The sequence below is a fragment of the Pan paniscus genome, chromosome 8 (assembly GCF_029289425.2).
Source record: "Pan paniscus chromosome 8, NHGRI_mPanPan1-v2.0_pri, whole genome shotgun sequence".
NCBI classification, from domain to species: domain Eukaryota; kingdom Metazoa; phylum Chordata; class Mammalia; order Primates; family Hominidae; genus Pan; species Pan paniscus.
The window spans coordinates 58,460,648-58,478,203 of NC_073257.2; the positions used below are offsets into that span (position 1 = coordinate 58,460,648).

Genomic DNA, 17,556 nt, shown 5'->3' on the forward strand with positions numbered 1-17,556 from the left:
AAAGAATGTATGAGAATATTCAAAGGAAGTTTATTGATAAAAGCCAAAAGCTAGAGACAACTCAAATGTCCATCAAAAGGAAAAGAGAGAAGCAAATTGAGGTAAATCAATCACATAGTACAATAGTACACAACAATAAAAAAGAATTAACTGATACATACAACCACATGGATAAATCAAACAAATATTTTTAACAAAAGAAACCAGACCATATTCTCTATGATTCCACTTATATAAATTTCAGGAATAGGAAAAACATATTTATGGTAATAGATGTAAGAACAGTTGTTATTTCTGAGAGTAGGAACAGGTACGTATTAACTGGGAAATATTATGAGGAAACATTCTGGAGTGAAAGGTCCTATTTTAATTTGGGTTGTGTCTACATGAGTGTATATAAATGTAAAAATTCGTCAAGTAGTATATTAAAGATTTTTGAATTTTATTATACATGAAAAGGAAGGGAGCCATTAGTAGAGTAAAAAGGAAAGCAATAAAGTGGTCATATGAAACAAAGGACTTTTATCTAGAATATATATAAAACTCCAAAAAAAATCTGTAACAAAAAACATACAACCCAATAGAAAAATGGAAAAATATAGGTGTTTTATTAAAAAGGGTATCCAAATGCCCAATAAACATATGAAAGGTGCTCAACCTTCCAGGTCTCATCAGAGAAATGCAATTAAAACCACAATGTGATGCCACCACAAACAAAGTAGGATTACAAAAATTACAAAGGACCATGCCAAATACTGGTAAGAATATGGGAAAATGGCAACTCTCATTCACTGTTGTAAAGAATGTAAATTGGTTCAATCACTTTGGAAAAAACTGGCACTATCTACTAAATAGTAGATATCTTTATCCATAATAAATAAATATTAACATATTTTAAAAAGTAATTATTGCCAGATTAAGATTAAGCTCTCTTTTTTTATCCTTCTTAGACCCAGAATGATCTTTAAAATGATGAATTATGTTAAGTGCAGTATAATCCCTTCAGGTGTGCTTCTAATCCAAAAAATCCAATTAATCCCTTTTAGAAGTTTAATAAATAACTGAGGCCAGAAACCTGAAATGAATAATACTTCATAATTTTTTCACAGTGACCAACAGACCTCATTGCTGAGTGCTCTGCAGGAGTAAGCTAGAGATAAGCCTGGTCAAATGCCAACAGCTTCACCTTTTTGCTGAGATTCATGTTCTTCATCTTAGCCTTCAGCAGCTTCATCTTATTCATAGTTATTGAATTTTCAATTATCTGTTGCCCAGAAGAAGAAGGCTCAGTTTCTTCATCCTCATCTGTATCTGAATTATACATAGAACCACCACTGCAAAGAAAACAATAACTACTTGAAATTTTTCTGATACCTGCTCAGTGACTAAAAATGCTCTATATGAAACAGCAATCTATAGAAGTTACTAATGATAAAACACTACATCCATTTTGTCAATGTTAATGTCAGGAAAATATACTTCAAAGAATGTACTTCTTAAAAGAAAAAATGAAATGGGAATAAATATTATGATCTAGGATTACTGAAAATCTAGTATAGCTGAGCTTCTCTGAATTCAGTATATGATAAATGAAGATGTTTTGACACTTGCCATATCATTCCCAAAGAGGCAAAATCCATTTCCATGAGAATGTCTGATTTCATTTTATCAGCCAAGGCTGATAATTGTGCAACCCAGACAACAGGCTGATGAGATTGCCATGAATCAGAATTTTTTTTAATTTGGCACGGGAGAGAAGTACAGATTTTTAGTCATCCTGAGGGGATTCTCACTAAAAAAAAAAAAAAAAAAAAAGAATTCATACACAGGTGTCATCAGAACATTTTCTATTCTTAAGGAGCAAAAAACATTTTTTTTTTCTTGAGACAGTCTCACTCTTGTCGCCAGGCTGGAGTGCAATGGCGCAATCTCGGCTCACTGCAACCTCTGCCTCCCGGGTTCAAGCGATTCTCCTGCCTCAGCCTCCCGAGTAGCTGGGACTACAGGTGTGTGCCACCACGCCCAGATAATTTTTTGTATTTTTAGTAGAGACAGGGTTGCACTGTGTTAGCCAGGACAGTCTCAATCTCCTGACCTCGTGATCCGCCTACCTCGGCCTCCCTAAGTGCTGGGATGGTAGGTGTGAGCCACCGCGCCCAGCCAATAAATTTTTTTAAGTAGAGATAACTTCAAATTTTTCTAAGTGTGTTTGAAAATATAAAAACCTAGAATAGCATAGATTTTAACAAGAAAAAACACATCCAGTCAAGTCATGATACAAGCTATTAAACAGGTTAAATATTTCAATTACTGATCAACCACAGTGACGTTATTCATATTTCAATGTAATTAATATTTGGAGCCCTTCCTCTTTGATTGTATAATATAATGATGTATCACACGATCCTCATATTTATACTTAAATATTTGTTTTGCTCCTTATTCCCCCACATGTAAGCAAGTTGAAAGCAGATATTAGACTTTATCTTCTGAGTCTGCACCAGGCACAGCACTTGGCACATAGCCAATAAATGTTCAATGAACTGAACACAAAGATTTTGAAATGTAATTTATTTTTTCTATAATGGGAAAATTAGAATGGCAAGGATTTGATAAAACACAAGCTTGGCACATTTGGAAAACGATTAAAACTTTAAATAAAGCAAAATAAGAATACATATTAGTTTCTATGCAGATTTACTTATAGGAAAACTAGGTTATCTACACTATGGAAGTATGAGGAGAATTTCCCGTTTTATATGGTTGTAAGAAATGGAAACAATTTAGGACAGCCTTAATGGGGTATATTCCTTAATGTTTCTGAAGCACATATTGTCACACAAGGCCAAAAAAGAGAGCAGACAGCCCCATTCCTAAATTTTATATGGTGCAACATGAAATGTTCTGAAACTGTGGGTTAATTACACGCACTACACGCATGGGTAGCATCTGAAGGAAGAATGTAGGACTGGTCTCCACAACCAATTCAGTCTGTGGTGCTTGACTTGTGACAGCCACAGTTACCTACTACAGCATGGCTACCACAGTATGGTAACTGACACAAGTACAACACTGAAGTAATAACATTGCCTGCCATTTACTGAATGCCTGCTCTGCCAGGCACTTCCCACACATTATTCCTAATTCTCACAAAACTACATAAGGTAGATATTATAGCTGATTTTATTAATGAAGAAACTGCAGGTGAGAGAGGTTAAGTGATTTGGCTCAAGATCAGAAAGCTATAGACAGCAGACCTAAGATTCAAATCCCCCATGTGTCTGGTTCCTAAGCTGATTCTTCCTACAACTACTCATTGCTTCCCCAGGCACCAAATGACAGGACTTACTGCATCATGCTTGTGTACCCAGATGAGTGCAGAACTTCTACTGTGTGAAGGCTTTTGTCTCAAGGCCAACTATACAATACCTGAAGAAGGGTGCATGAAGATTTTCGTCATGTCACCCTGTGGAGTTAGAAGGAATAACTCAAGTATACACTATTCTCAGTTACCTTGCAATATTTTAACCTTAAATACTTCTGAGTTACCCTGTGGCATTTTAAGTATCTTTACTGAATACCGAAAGAAGTTTCTGATTCAACATTACTGTCATGAAAAGACCTATTCTCTCATGGAATAGATACATATATACACACACATACATACACACATATATATCTTATATATATATAATATGTATTTTATATATATATAAAAGAACAATCAGCTGGGCGTGATGGCTCACGCCTGTAATCCCAGCACTTTGGGAGGCCGAGGTGGGCGGATCACCAGGACAGGAGATCGAGACCATCCTGGCTAACACGGTGAAACCCCGTCTCTGCTAAAAAATACAAAAAATTAGCTGGGCATGGTGGCGGGCACCTGTAGTCCCAGCTACTTGGGAGGCTGAGGCAAGAGAATCGCTTGAATCTGGGAGGCAGAGGTTGCAGTGAGCCAAGATCGTGCCACTGCACTCCAGCCTGGGTGACAGAGCAAGACTCCATCTCAAAAAAAAAAAAAAATCCCAGTAAGGTGGCATGATCCACTAAAAAGATTTGAGACTAAAAAAAGACTGATGCTGCATTTTGTATCAGAATGAAACAAATTAACACTCAATTCTCCCTCTTTCTTTTTAGAGTAGAAGCCAGCAAACCATGGTCATGGGTCAAATCTGCCCCACCACCTATTTCTATTTCTGTGTGGCCCATGAGCTAAGAATGGTTTATGAACTTTAATTAGTTGAAAAAACTCAAAATAATGGTATTTCATAACAAATGAAAATTAAATAAAATTCAAATTTGTGTCCATAAATAAAGTTTTATTGGAACAAAGCCATATTCACCCAATCATGTATTACAAATGGCTGCTTTTGCCTACAATGGCAGAGTTGAGTAGCTATGACAGACTTTATGTGGCTCTCTCGTTGCTCTACACTGTGATATGGAGAACTACAAATCACAGTAACATAGTCATAATTCAACAGTATTTTGACTGCCATGTATATTGCTATTCTGTGACTTTTCTTATTACTAGTGTATACCCAACCTTGTCAAACAAGAAAAGTAGACTTCAAATGTTGCCATTTTAAGGTACCGTAGAGTGGATTATTTGTTAGCAATTAGATAGCAAAGCATGATGCTTATAATTCAGTGACACTATAGCTATGCTAAAGGAAAACAGCATAAATAGACATTACCAGGTTAGGCATTCATCACAATATTCCCAACTTTCAGGAAAGCAACAGTCAGAAAAGCTAGAAAATTTACAGTAGAATATCTCATCACAGCAGAATTTCTTTACACAAATAAAAAATGAAAATGAAGCTATAAAACCAAAGAAGTTTCTGAATGTTTATATCTGCTAGCCAAGCAAGGAAAGCTACTCATCAATAGTGAATTAATTCACTATTGATCACAGCAGTTGAGGAAGTATGTCCTGAGAAAATAAACTTGTTTAAAGATTACTTTTCCAGCAGGGACAATTTCTCAAAAAGTTGATAGAATTGGAAGCAACGTCAACAGCTGATTAAAAAAGCTGATTGTTTTTTGATGAGCTGACATATATTACCCATATTGCTCTGTGTTCTTGTTTATTGAGGGTGTCAATACCAAGTTTGAAGTGACTGAAGAGTTGGCCCCTATGAATAGTCTGCATGAAGCTACTACAGGTGAGAATATTTTCAAATAAATTGCTAAATACTAATTTAGTACAACTTTAAGTGAACTCTGCTATAACTGATGGGGTGATGTGTGAAACAGAAAAAAAACTTAGTTGGACAAATTTATAGTTAGTGAACATGTAAGGTCTTTTTTTTTTTTTTTTTTTTTTGTCTTTTTGAGAGGGGGTCTCACTCTGTCACCCAGGCTGGAGTGCAGTGGTGTGATCTCGGCTCACTGCAACCTCCACCTCTTGGGCTCAAGCAATCCTCCCACCACAGTCTCCGAAGTAGCTGGGACTACAGGTGTGCACTACCAGGCCCAGCTAATTTTTTTCCAGGTGGAGTTTCACCGTGTTGCCCGGACTTGTCTCAAACTCCCGGACTCAAGAGATTCGCCCACCTTCCAAAAGTGCTGGGATTACAGGTGTGAGCCACCATGCCCTTTAAACATGTAAGGTCTTTAAAGTCTACAGTTATTCATTGTATTATTCATCAGCAGGTATTTCATGGTAAATATCTGAGTCTATCCTGTGTTATTAAACCAGCAGTGTTAATGGTAAACTTCAATTGTTTCATGGACTTATCCATCATCAGTTTGGTGGCTTACTGGTAATAAAGTTTTATTATGTTTTTTTTAGCTCAGGAACTCTGAATGAGAAGAACTGGCCTTAACTACTATTACAAACACTTTTTAAATTTTTAAATTGCCTTTGGAAATTAATTTTTACTGTGGCCTTCATAATGTTTCATAATGAATTTAACCTAAAATTACAAAATAAAACAATGTTTATATGTGAAACATATACTGCAATAATGTCATGTTAACAACAACTAGTGTTTGAATTACACGTAACAGCAAGCTGCAATCATTCCCATGCTTTCAAAAGTTGAAATTAAGTGATATCTCTATTCACACAGAAATTTGCAGCAGATATATTTCCGAGCTCAAATTATAGGTCTAGCAGTGTTTTTATACCTCAGTGCAATTTCCAAATAATGTTCTATTTCAAAATTCATTTAAATGTGCAACTGAGGAGCTTCCAGGGCAAACAGCAAGAGAAGATCTGATAGAATTTTATAAACGCCTTACAAATGATCAATATGTTCAATAAAAGCATGTGCTCATGGACTAATACCAGTATCTAACAGTACCTATCTGTGTGAAAAAAAAAATTTCTAAGATAAAATACATAAAATCTCATTACAGATCAGCACTAACAAGTGAACTTTTGCAATTGACCTTGCAAATTTGATGGGCAACACTAACTTTCCACCTCAATTAGGTAAAACGTTATTCCCATGAAAAAGAATTCCATTCTTCTCTGGAATTCTGTGGTACAAACAGAAGAAAAGTACCCAATTGTTAGTCTTATATTTTGAACTTTGTTAGTGAAAGTTTTGTGGAAATTTGTTTTCTCTCGTTACATAAGTACCTATTTAATATCCTTGATGCTGTCTCTTGGCCTAAAAATCCTAAAATAGTTACTATCTGCACACCTTTACAGAAGAAGTTTGCTACCCCTGTTGTAGACTAGGAAAGCCTCTTCTAGAACAGGAAAGATAAATGTCCTTCATGGTATGATCAGATTGTTTTCTACTCCTCTTTCTCATTCATCCATCCCTTTCCTTGTCCAATTATTGTAGATGAATACAAAGGAAGAAAAAATATATAAATTATCTTGTGATGAACAATAAGACAGTTCTAATTAAATTCCATGATGACATTTGGGCTGAGTCATAAACACAAATAGAAGTTGGCTGAGGAGAAGCTGGAGCAAGAGGAGAAAATGACGTTTCAAGCAAAGGAGAAAAGATGTCTAAAAACACAGCATAATGAAAAGACCTGGAAAACTGATGGTGACAGGTTGTCAAAGGACTCATACGCTAAGCTGAGGAGCTTGGGTTTCCTTTAGGAAAAGGGAGCCAAAAGAGTGTGTACTAGAGAAGAAAACTAAACAGTGAGCCAGCACATGGCAAAACTGGTATGAAGACATTCTATTAATGGCCTAAGGCTGTAACCCTCACTGCTACCTCCTCCATTTCTTGCCCAGGGTTTATGCCAAGTTTGAAGTGCTAACCAGATGCTGACATGTTAAAGTCAACAGGTAACACCCATGTGTCACAGTCTGCTCTCTGAGACCACAAAAAATTGAGTCTAATCTTTCTTTCATGTAACACTCTGTGGGGGGGCAGAATCCTAGGGGAATCTCTCTGACTCTTGACCCTTGGTGTTCACATCACATATGATTTCCTACCCTTGAGTGTGGGCATGATGGACATCTAGCTTCTAGCCAACTGAATATGGCAAAGGACGTTGCAGATGTAATTTAGGCCCCAAATTAGTTGGTTTTGGGTTCATCAAAAGGGAGCTGAGGGCAGCCTCTAGTCAATAGCCAGCAAAAAACTGGGCCCTCCATCATATAACTGAAAGGAAATGAATTATGCCAGCAATAAGAGTGACTTTGTAAGTAGATTCTCCTCCCCAGTCAAGCCTCTTGATAAGAGAATTGCTGACACCTTGACTCCAGATTGTGGGACTTGGAGCACAGCAATGCTGTGCCTGGACTCCTGATCCACAGAAACTGTTCTCCAAACTACAAGCTGTTTTTTTTTTTTAAATGATTTTACCACTACCTTTTTATTTTGCAGGATTTGTAACACCTTCCCTTGCTTTGTCTGCTTGGCAAACTCTACTCCCCTTTTAGGGTCACTTCTTCTCAGAGGATGTGTCTAACTCTCTGCCTTTCATGCATAATAAAGGCCCTGTCATCTATTCTCCCAGAGATCTTGATATCTTTTTATAACATCACCAACATTATATCACTGATACTCTTCATAGCAGACTGCATGCTCCATGAAGGTAGGAATAATCATCTTTACAACATCAGTGCCTTGCTCAGTGAATGGCCATAAAAGTTCAGTGAGTGAATGCTTAATAACTTGAAGTGAAAGGAGATAAAAAATCATAGTAACTCAGAATGCACAGCAACTAACTGAGAGGTTGCCTTGTCCAATTCTCTAATTTTTGTATTGCTTAGCTAAATATCTGTAGGGTTTTTCCTCCTGATTTTAGAATATTACAATTTATCTCCCTTTTATAGAGTAGGAAAACAAGACCAGAGAAGTAAAGAGATTTATCTGCCTTTAAGCAGCAGAGTTAAATTTAGAAAAAAAGCTATCAACTTTAGGTTTAACCCTTTCTATTATGCTAAGGTTGTATAATAACACACTATTATGACAGGATTCTATAATCTATTAGGCATCTTAGAGTTTCACAGAGTAACAGAAACAAATCTTTTTATGAAAACATCCCACTCTAAAAAAACCTCAGTTTTATCATATCAATCATACGAAGGACAATTTCAGACTTATATATTGGGGGCTGGGGCAGGAATGAGATGCATGACATTTGTTAATATATATAGATTATTTTGACAACACAAGGTAAACAAAAGTTGATGGAGTACCTCATACAATGTTCTCCTTTTCTCCGTAGGACATGCAAATGAAAATCTATTTTCTTTGAAGAGTCAGATAACGGTGTTAAAGTGCCATCTCCCCTATCTACTGCAGGAAAGAAATTCAATTGATCTCCTTCTCGGTATACCAAAAATGTAACTTGTTTGTTGCAGGAGGTCTTCTCCCAGACCTCAACTCGACTGGAATCCAAGTACTCTGCCATCTTCCTAAGTGGATCGTCTGTAGGAACTACAAATGGAAAATTGAAATAAGTCTTCAATTTGGATCAAGTTTTATGCATCTTGGTACAGTGACAGGATATAATATACTGAATTTGAACAACAGTCCTGTGCATATAATATAAACATGATATTCTTCAAATAATTTTCTGATCTTTCTACAGTTAATATAGCATTCCCTATGTTGTATTAATAAGAAACAAACAAACAAAATGCATGATTATGTTGCTATATTCAAAGACAGGGCTAAACCAAAACATGAGAGTTTTTTGTCCTATGCCATTATAGTCTATATTTTTTTCCCTATGTCACTAGAGTCTGTATATTTGCTGATTCTATGATATTACTATCAATAATTTTTTTACTATATACTTTCTGCTCCCTATATTTTCAAATATTGGTTCCAACAATAATTAAAACCAAAATAAATTCCACTTACGTTAGATTAAAAGTACACAGACACGGCCGGGTGCGGTGGCTCATGCCTGTAATCCCAGCACTTTGGGAGGCCGAGGCGGGCAGATCATGAAGTCAAGAGATCAAGACCATCCTGGCCAACATGGTGAAACCCCGTCTCTACTAAAAAAAATACAAAAATTAGCTGGGCATGGTGGTGCGCACCTGCAGTCCCTCAAAAAAAAAAAAAAAAGTACACACACACACACAATTAGGAGACATATCTAAGAAATTAGAAGTAAGCAGACCTATCTTTTTCTTTCTGGTTTTATATAAAGGCTGATTCTTAAGAGCTGTTCCTTGACATGAAGTTAGGTAATTAAAAGTACATAATAACTTAGAACGTGAGGGGGGGTCACTTCATGTACTAAAACTGCAACAGTTCCAGGAAAAAATAAAAGTTCTCTCCCAAAGACATTCTCATCATACTGCAGAAACATCTGTTTTCTCCTAAAAGAGGTAAAGATTTCCCAAGCTGCATAACTTTCACTTATTTATTAACAGAATTGTGGTGCTCTACAACCCTTTAAAAAGAAGTTGCAGCAATAGGAAAATATTAAACTTGGAAAGCAGTAAGGTAAAAACATCAAAGATGTTTCCATAGCCTAAATTCAATAACACTATTACTAACATAAAAATCTTATAATATGGTTTAGCTTGCTTTATGAAAATAGTTATTTGGATGTTTTGATTTACTTTCACAGGCCCAAAATGTATAAATATTAAAAGACACTTTTCAAACAAGTTCTTGCCTTTTGTAAGTTAATGCTCCACTTTCCATATTACATCAAGAGATAAAAATTTGGATCAGAGGGCAGACCTTTGGGGGGGAAAAAAAACAACAAAACACAACAAAAAAGAAATAAAAATTATGCCCACTTTTTAGATATTGCTATAGCCATTACCACAGTCACATGAAAGCCTTTCCTAAACCAGCACAGAGTGCCTTACTCAGGCAGGTGTATGTGTGGATCTTCTCATAACAGAAAAATCTTTCAGATTTTATCAGCTATAAAACAATATATATGAAGTTTGATATGCATTGGGCACAATTTAGTTTTAGAAAAGAAACTGATTTTAATCTTTCTATGCTGCTTTGATAACAGTTATTTCAAAAACAATTTTTTTTTATTTGTATTCTTTTTTTGAGACAGAGTCTCACTCTGTTACCCAGACTGGACTGTAGTGGCGCAGTCTCCACTCACTGTAACCTCTGTCTCCCACATTCAAGCAATTCTCGTGTCTCAGCCTCCTGAGTAGCCCGCCACCATGCCCAGCTAATTTTTGTATTTTTAGTAGAGATGGGGTTTCACCATGTTGGCCAAGCTGGTCTCAAACTCCTGACCTCAATACCACTGCCTGTAATCCCAGCTACTCGGGAGGCTGAGGCAGGAGAATCACTTGAACCCAGGTGGCAGAGGTTGAAGTGAGCAGAGATCATGCCACTGCACTCCAGCCTCGGCGACAGAGCAAGACTCCGTCTCAAAAAAAAAAAAGAAAAGTAAAAAATATATATATTTACCTCAGAATCTGTATCACACTCCTCATAAACATATAAAATAATTTTAGTTCTAATAAGAAAAGTAGGTGTTTTGATTAAACACTCTAGTTTAAAGTAGTACTACGCACAAATAACCAACTTTCAAAAATGTAATACAATAGAGTTCACATGGCATTAAACACTATATAATTCTATCTTAACATAATGGCTCAGTAAACATAGGGTTCTTGTGCTACTTCAAGAGTTATTACTATAAACATCACATAGTTATTACTATAAACATTTATAGTTATTACTATAAATGTCACATAGGACAATTACCTAAATCCAATTAATTAAAAGTCTCTGATATCAGGAGTGCTAAAAGGCCCTAACATTATTAACTTTGTTTTTCTCTAACCTATAAAAAGCAGTTCAACAGCCAAAGTAGCATATCTCATTAAATCCTCTTGAAGTAGCTAAGAAAAAGATGGCAATAATCCTATTTTCTAACCAAAATTATTAAACATAGGGATATAATTTGACATGTGGAAGCAAGCCAGGAGTAGAATCAATACTTATCCTTCGGTTTTCTGGTTAGTGAAGGATCAAATAAATCTGAAGGACTTCCTCAAAATGAGGTCCACAGAAGAGGACGCTCTGACTAGTCTCCTCCACTTCATGGGAATTCATGTGACATACCTGACTCAGGGACCAATGTGAATACTGCCGTCTCTTCTTGTGCTTAATAAAACCCTCTCATCAATCAAGTCTCCACTAATGTCATCTTTTTCGAGGGCCCTTCCTACCCTATTTTCTGCATAGCACTTACAACCATTAGGAGTTACATCGACTCTTTACACATTTATTGTAGGCACTGTCATGAAGCAGAGACTTTCTCTCCCATGTCTACCATACTTGGAACATTGCACTGACCATTCAGTAGACACTCAATACGTATTTGTTGAATGAATGACTGGATTTCAGAACTACTTATATTCTGAGAAAGGATGCAACCGGGGCCATGATAATATCCATGAAACCCAGACACATCACAAACCAGGTAAACAGGCAATGTTGGAATTTTGCAAAACGATCATAATCTTGGGATTTGAAGATCTGGTAGATTTAAAAATAAACAAGACTCGTATGAAACTAAACACAATGGTAAAGTAGTATTTATAGTATGTCATTCCATTTCTGTTCCCTATACTGGCAAAAGGTTTATTTTTAAACCTCTCTGAATTGGATCAGGAATCATGTGATTTTTCTGAATTGTATTTTAGAGTTCCAGCCTCTAGGCATTTAGGTTTTAAAGAACAATGCCTAGAGAATCAAATGTGATTTTTCTAAGACCTAATAGCAGAAAGGAAACCTAAATAAAACCTGAGGCTATAAAAATACTAACTGACATAAAGAATGTTACTGTCAAATTGCTTTAATATATATATATGCCTACCTCTTCTAGTATTTATAGGTCCGCCACGCATAGCCAAAACTAGCTTCAAGGTACACCCTTCTGAAATGCTGTGGATAGTTAACACAAAAATAAATCATAATCATCAAAACGCATTCAGTTAAATGTACACATAATTATGTGCTGGCTTATCAGGCAGAGTGCCCACTCTCTAAAATATAAAAAGATATAGCAATGTAAATACATATAAAATGTTAACATATTTACTGGTACAAATAATAAAAAAGGTGAAACAAATTCTCATAAGCCATAAAGAAATCCAAGAATAAACATACTGGAAAAGACCTCTGTGATTACGTGTTTTAGCCTGTTCATTTCACATTAAGGAAAAGGAGGCCCAGAGAACAAAAGTGGCTTGCCGGAGACCCAAAGTGCAGAAAATAGCAAATCTATTTAATAAAACAGAAAATAGAAAAATAATAAGGTCTCCTGACTCTCAGTGCTCTTACAGCTATTCCACACTGCCTCTTATCCTTTTACTCTTTTCTTAACAAAAGAGTGATGAATTATGTGAAAGAGGGGAGAAATAAGAGAGACAAAGTGTCAGAAAGTATGTTCGTAGTCACTGGTGCACACAGCATTGCTTAGTAACAAAAGGAGGGCTTAATGAGAAAGGAAAGACTTTGGGAAGAACAATTCTCTCTTATCCAAAACTCTTGTAAAAACAGAAGGAAAGGAACATAGCCAGGAAGGAATGGTTCAATATTCAAAGAAAGGAGAAAAGTAGGCAAGAAGATAATAGGAGGATTTCAAAAGGCAGGAGATAAACAGCTTGACATGAAAAATGAAAAGGGAAAATAAATGTATCAGAGGATAAAGGTTAAAGTAGTATACGGTACCAAACTAATGCATCTAAAGTTCAGGATGTATAATGAAATCTAGGAATGTGAACTATTCAGGAGAAAAACAGACATGATCTAAGAGTTCAAAAGAAAAACATTAGCATATGGAGTCATAATACTAAGTGCCTACAAAACAGCCAATATGCAATTACACTCACTTGTAATCATTCAAGCAATAATCATTTTCAAGTTCCATGTTATTCCAAATTAAGTGTTGTCGACAGATGGGAATACCTTAAGGGAAAGTTATTAAAAAAAAGTGTTAAAGAATTCAATAGCATCTCCAAAAGAGTATGATACAAATCTATTTCATTAAGGAACTAAGAGTACTAAAAAATTAAACATTCTTCTAAATTGAATGCTAGGTGCTAAAATTTACAGAATCATAGGTAGAAGGCATGCCTAAAAGGAGATATAGTCCAATCCATTCACTGTAGAAAAGAACAGCATGTTGCAATAACTCTCTGGTCCTAAAACAAGGTATAAGATAGGGATCCCTTTAAAAGGCAAGATATCATGCTCCTGCACAGCAAAAGAAACTATCAACAGAGTAAAGAGATGATCTACAGAATGGGAGAACATATTCACAAACTATGCATCTGACAAAGATCTAATATCTACAATCTATAAAGAACTTAATTCAACAAAGAACAACCCCATTAAAAAATGGGCAAAGGACATGCATGAACAGACACTTCTCAAAAAAAGACATATATGTGGCCAACAAATATATTTAAAAAGCTCAACATCACTAATCATTAGACAAATGTAAATCAAAACCACAATGAGATACAAGCTCACACCTGTCAGAATGGCTATTAATAAAAAGTCAAAAAATAACAGATGTTGTCAAGGTTGAGGAGAACAGGGAACGCATACACTGCTGGTGGGAATGCAAATTAGTTCAGCCATTGTGGAAAGCAATGTGGAGATTTCTCAAAGAGTTTAAAACAGAACGACCATTGAACCCAGCAATCCCACTACTGGGTATATACCCAGAGAAAAATAAATCACTCTATCAAAAAGACACATGCACTGGTATGTTCATCACAGTACTATTCACAATACAAAAGAGATGAAATCAATCAAGATGCCCCTGCAACAGTGGACTGGACAAATAAAATGTGGTGCATATACACCACAGAACACCATGCGGCCATAAAAAGAATAAAATCATGTCCTTTGCAGCAACATGAATGCAGCTGGAGGCCATCATCCTAAGAGAACAAATGCAGGAACAGAAAACCCAAATACCATGTGTTCTCACTTATAAGCAGGAGCTAAACACTGAGTATATATGGACACAAAGATGGGAACAATAAACACTAGGGACTACATGGGGAGGGAAGGGGATGTGGGTTGAAAAACTACCTATCGAGTACTATGCTCACATCCTGGGTGACAGGATAATTCATACACCAAACTTCAGCAACACACAATTTACCCACGTAACAAACCTACCCATGTATCCACTGAACCTAAAAGTTGAAAAAACAAAAAAAGATATTGGGCTGGGCACAGTAGCTCATGCCTGTAATTCCAGCACTTTAGGAGGCCGAGGCAGGTGGATCACGAGGTCAAGAGATCGAGACCATCCTGGCCAACATGGTGAAACCCCGTCTCTACTAAAAATACAAAAATTAGCCAGGCATAGTGGCAGGCGCCTGTAGTAGCAGCTACTCTGTAGGCTGAGGTAGGAGAATCACTTGAACCTGGGAGGCAGAGGTTGCAGTGAGCCGAGATTGCGCCACTGCACTCCAGCCTGGCAACAGAGTGAGATTCCATCTCAAAAAAAAAAAAAAAGATATCATGAATCAGGCCTGAAGAGTTTAATATTTGAGGCCTAAAATGGAAATCAAAAGCAAGCAGAAGTAGCTATTCTTATATCAGAGAAAACAGAGTTTAAAGCAACAATATTACAAAAAAAGACAAAGAAGGTCATTATATAATGATAAAAGGATCAATCCAACGAGAAGATATTACAATCCTAAATATATATGCACCTAACTCTTGAGCTCCCAGATTCATAAAACAATTGCTATCAGGAAAAGAGATAAACAACAACACAATAATAGTGGGGGACTTTAACACTCCACTGACAGCACTAGACAGGTCATCAAGCCAGAAAGTCAACAAAGAAAAAATGGACTTAAACTGCACTCTAGAACAAATGGACCTAACAGATATTTACAGAACATTCGACCAAAGAACTGAAAAATATACATTCGTCTCATCAGCACATGAAACATTCTCCAAGATAGATCATATGAGAAGCACAAAAAAGTCTCAAAAATTTTTAAAAAATCAAAATTCTATCAAGTATCCCCCCAGACCACAGTGGAATAAAATTAGAAATCAACTCCAAAAGGGAATCCTCAAACTATACAAGTACATGGAATTAAACAATCTGCGCCTGAATGATTTTTGGGTTAACAATGAAATCAAGATGGAGATTTAAAAATTCTTCCAAAGGAATGATAATAGTAATACAAGTTATCTAAACCTCTGGGATACAGCAAAAGCAGTGCTAAGAGGAAAGTTTATAGTGCTGAATGCCTACATCAAAAAGTCTGAAAGGTCACAAACTGACATCACAGTTTGATGTGTAACATCACACCTCAAGGAACTAAAGAAACAAGAACAAACCAAACCCACAGCTAGCATTAGAAAAGAAATAACAAAGATTAGAGCAGAACTAAATTGAATTGAAATAAAAAATACTAAAGATCAATAAACAAAAGTTTGGTTCTTTGAAAATATAAACAAAATCCACAGGCCATTAGCTATATTAATCAAGAAAAGAAAACTGAAAATGCAAATAAACTCACTGAGAAATAAAAATAAGACATTACAACTTACACCACAGAAATACAAAAGATCATTCAAGATTACTATAAATACCTTTATGTACACAAACTAGAAAATCTAGATGAAATGGATAAATTCCTAGAAACATACAATCCTCCTACCTTAAGTCAGGAAGAAATAGAAATCCTGAACAGACCAGTAACAAGCAGTGAGAATGAATCAGTAATTTTTAAATTGCAAACAACAAAAAAAGCCCAGGGCCAGATGGATTCACAGACAAATTCTACCAGACATTCAATGAATTGGTACTGGCCGGGCGCAGTGGCTCAGGCCTGTAATCCCAGCACTTTGGGAGGCCGAGGTGGGTGGATCACGAGGTCAGGAGATCAAGACCATCCTGGCTAACACAGTGAAACCCCATCTCTACTAAAAATACAAACAATTAGCTGGGCGTGGTGGCACGCACCTGTAGTCCCAGCTACTTGGGAGGCTGAGGCAGGAGAATTGCTTGAACCTGGGAGGCGGAGGTTGCAGTGAGCCGAGATCGCACCACTGCACTCCAGCCTTGACAGAGCAAGACTCCGTTTCTAAAAAGAAAAGAAAAGAGAAGAGAAGAGAAGAATTGGTACCAATCCTACTGAAACTATTCCAAAAGATTGAAAAAGAGGGAATCGGCCAGGCAAGGTGGCTCATGCTTGTAATCCCAGCACTTTGGGAGGCTGAGGTGGGCAGATCACAAGGTCAGGAGACCAGGCTGGCCAATATGGTGAAACCCTGTCTCTGAGAGCTCAAAGCTTCAGTGAGCTGTAATGGTGCCACTGCACTCCAGGTTGGGTAACAAAGTGAGAACCTGTCTCAAAAAAAAAAAAAAAAAAAAGAAAGGAAAAAGAAAGAAAGAAAAGAAAAGAAACAAAAACTGTAATGGAAAACTTAAAAGCACCAGAATATCAAAACACAGTAACAAGAAAATGACAAAAATTTGAATAGACGCTTCACCAAAAAAGATATACAGATAATGCAACAGACTGAATGTTTGTATTCCCCCACCCAAATTCATATGCTGAAGCCTAAATACCCCATATAATGGTATCAGAGGTAAGGATGGGGGTCTTTGGAGGTAATTAGGTCATGAGGGTAGGGTCCTCAAGAATGGGATTAGTGTCCTTAGAAGAGAGATGATCTCCCTCTCTCTATCTACCGTGAGAGGATGTAGAAAGAAAATAGCTATCTGCAAACCAGAAAGAGTGCCCTCACCAGACCCTAGACCTGTGGATTAGTAATCTTGGACTTCCCGGCTCCAGAACCGTGAGAAATAAATTTCTGTTGTTTAAGCCATCCAATCTATGGTATTCTGTGACAGCAACTTGAACTTTTTTTTTTTTTTTTTTTGAGACAGGGTCTCATCCATTGCCCAGGCTGGAGTGCAGTGGTGCAATTTTAGCTCACTGCAATCTCCACGTCCTGAGCTCAAGCGATCCTCCCACCTCAGCCTCCTGAGCAGCTGGGACTACAGGCGCATGCCACCACGCCCAGATAATTTTTGTATTTTTAGTAGAGACAGGGTTTCGCAATGTTGCCCAGACTGGTCTTGAACTCCTGGACTTGAGTGATCCACCTGGCTCAGCCTCTCAACCTG

The 17,556-nt window shown here is 36.8% G+C and overlaps 1 protein-coding gene across 10 annotated transcripts in view; it reads right to left on the reverse strand.

Moving 5' to 3' along the window:
- The window catches only part of ZFAND4 (zinc finger AN1-type containing 4), a 60,885-nt gene that overhangs the window by 22,379 nt on the left and 20,950 nt on the right, over positions 1 to 17,556 (reverse strand). For 4 of the 10 annotated variants that reach the window (XM_003816759.4, XM_063607662.1, XM_003816758.5 and 1 more), the window contains 4 exons: positions 13,271 to 13,346; positions 12,253 to 12,320; positions 8,627 to 8,867; positions 1,187 to 1,334 (listed from right to left, as the gene is read on the reverse strand). In XM_003816759.4, the coding sequence (XP_003816807.2) occupies positions 1,187 to 1,334; positions 8,627 to 8,867; positions 12,253 to 12,320; positions 13,271 to 13,346 (533 nt within the window). Of the gene's footprint in view, positions 1 to 1,186; positions 1,335 to 8,626; positions 8,868 to 9,296; positions 11,024 to 12,252; positions 12,321 to 13,270; positions 13,347 to 17,556 lie in introns of those variants that run through there. The other 6 variants (XM_063607663.1, XM_034930400.2, XM_055092705.2 and 3 more) reach the window with 5 other exon arrangements.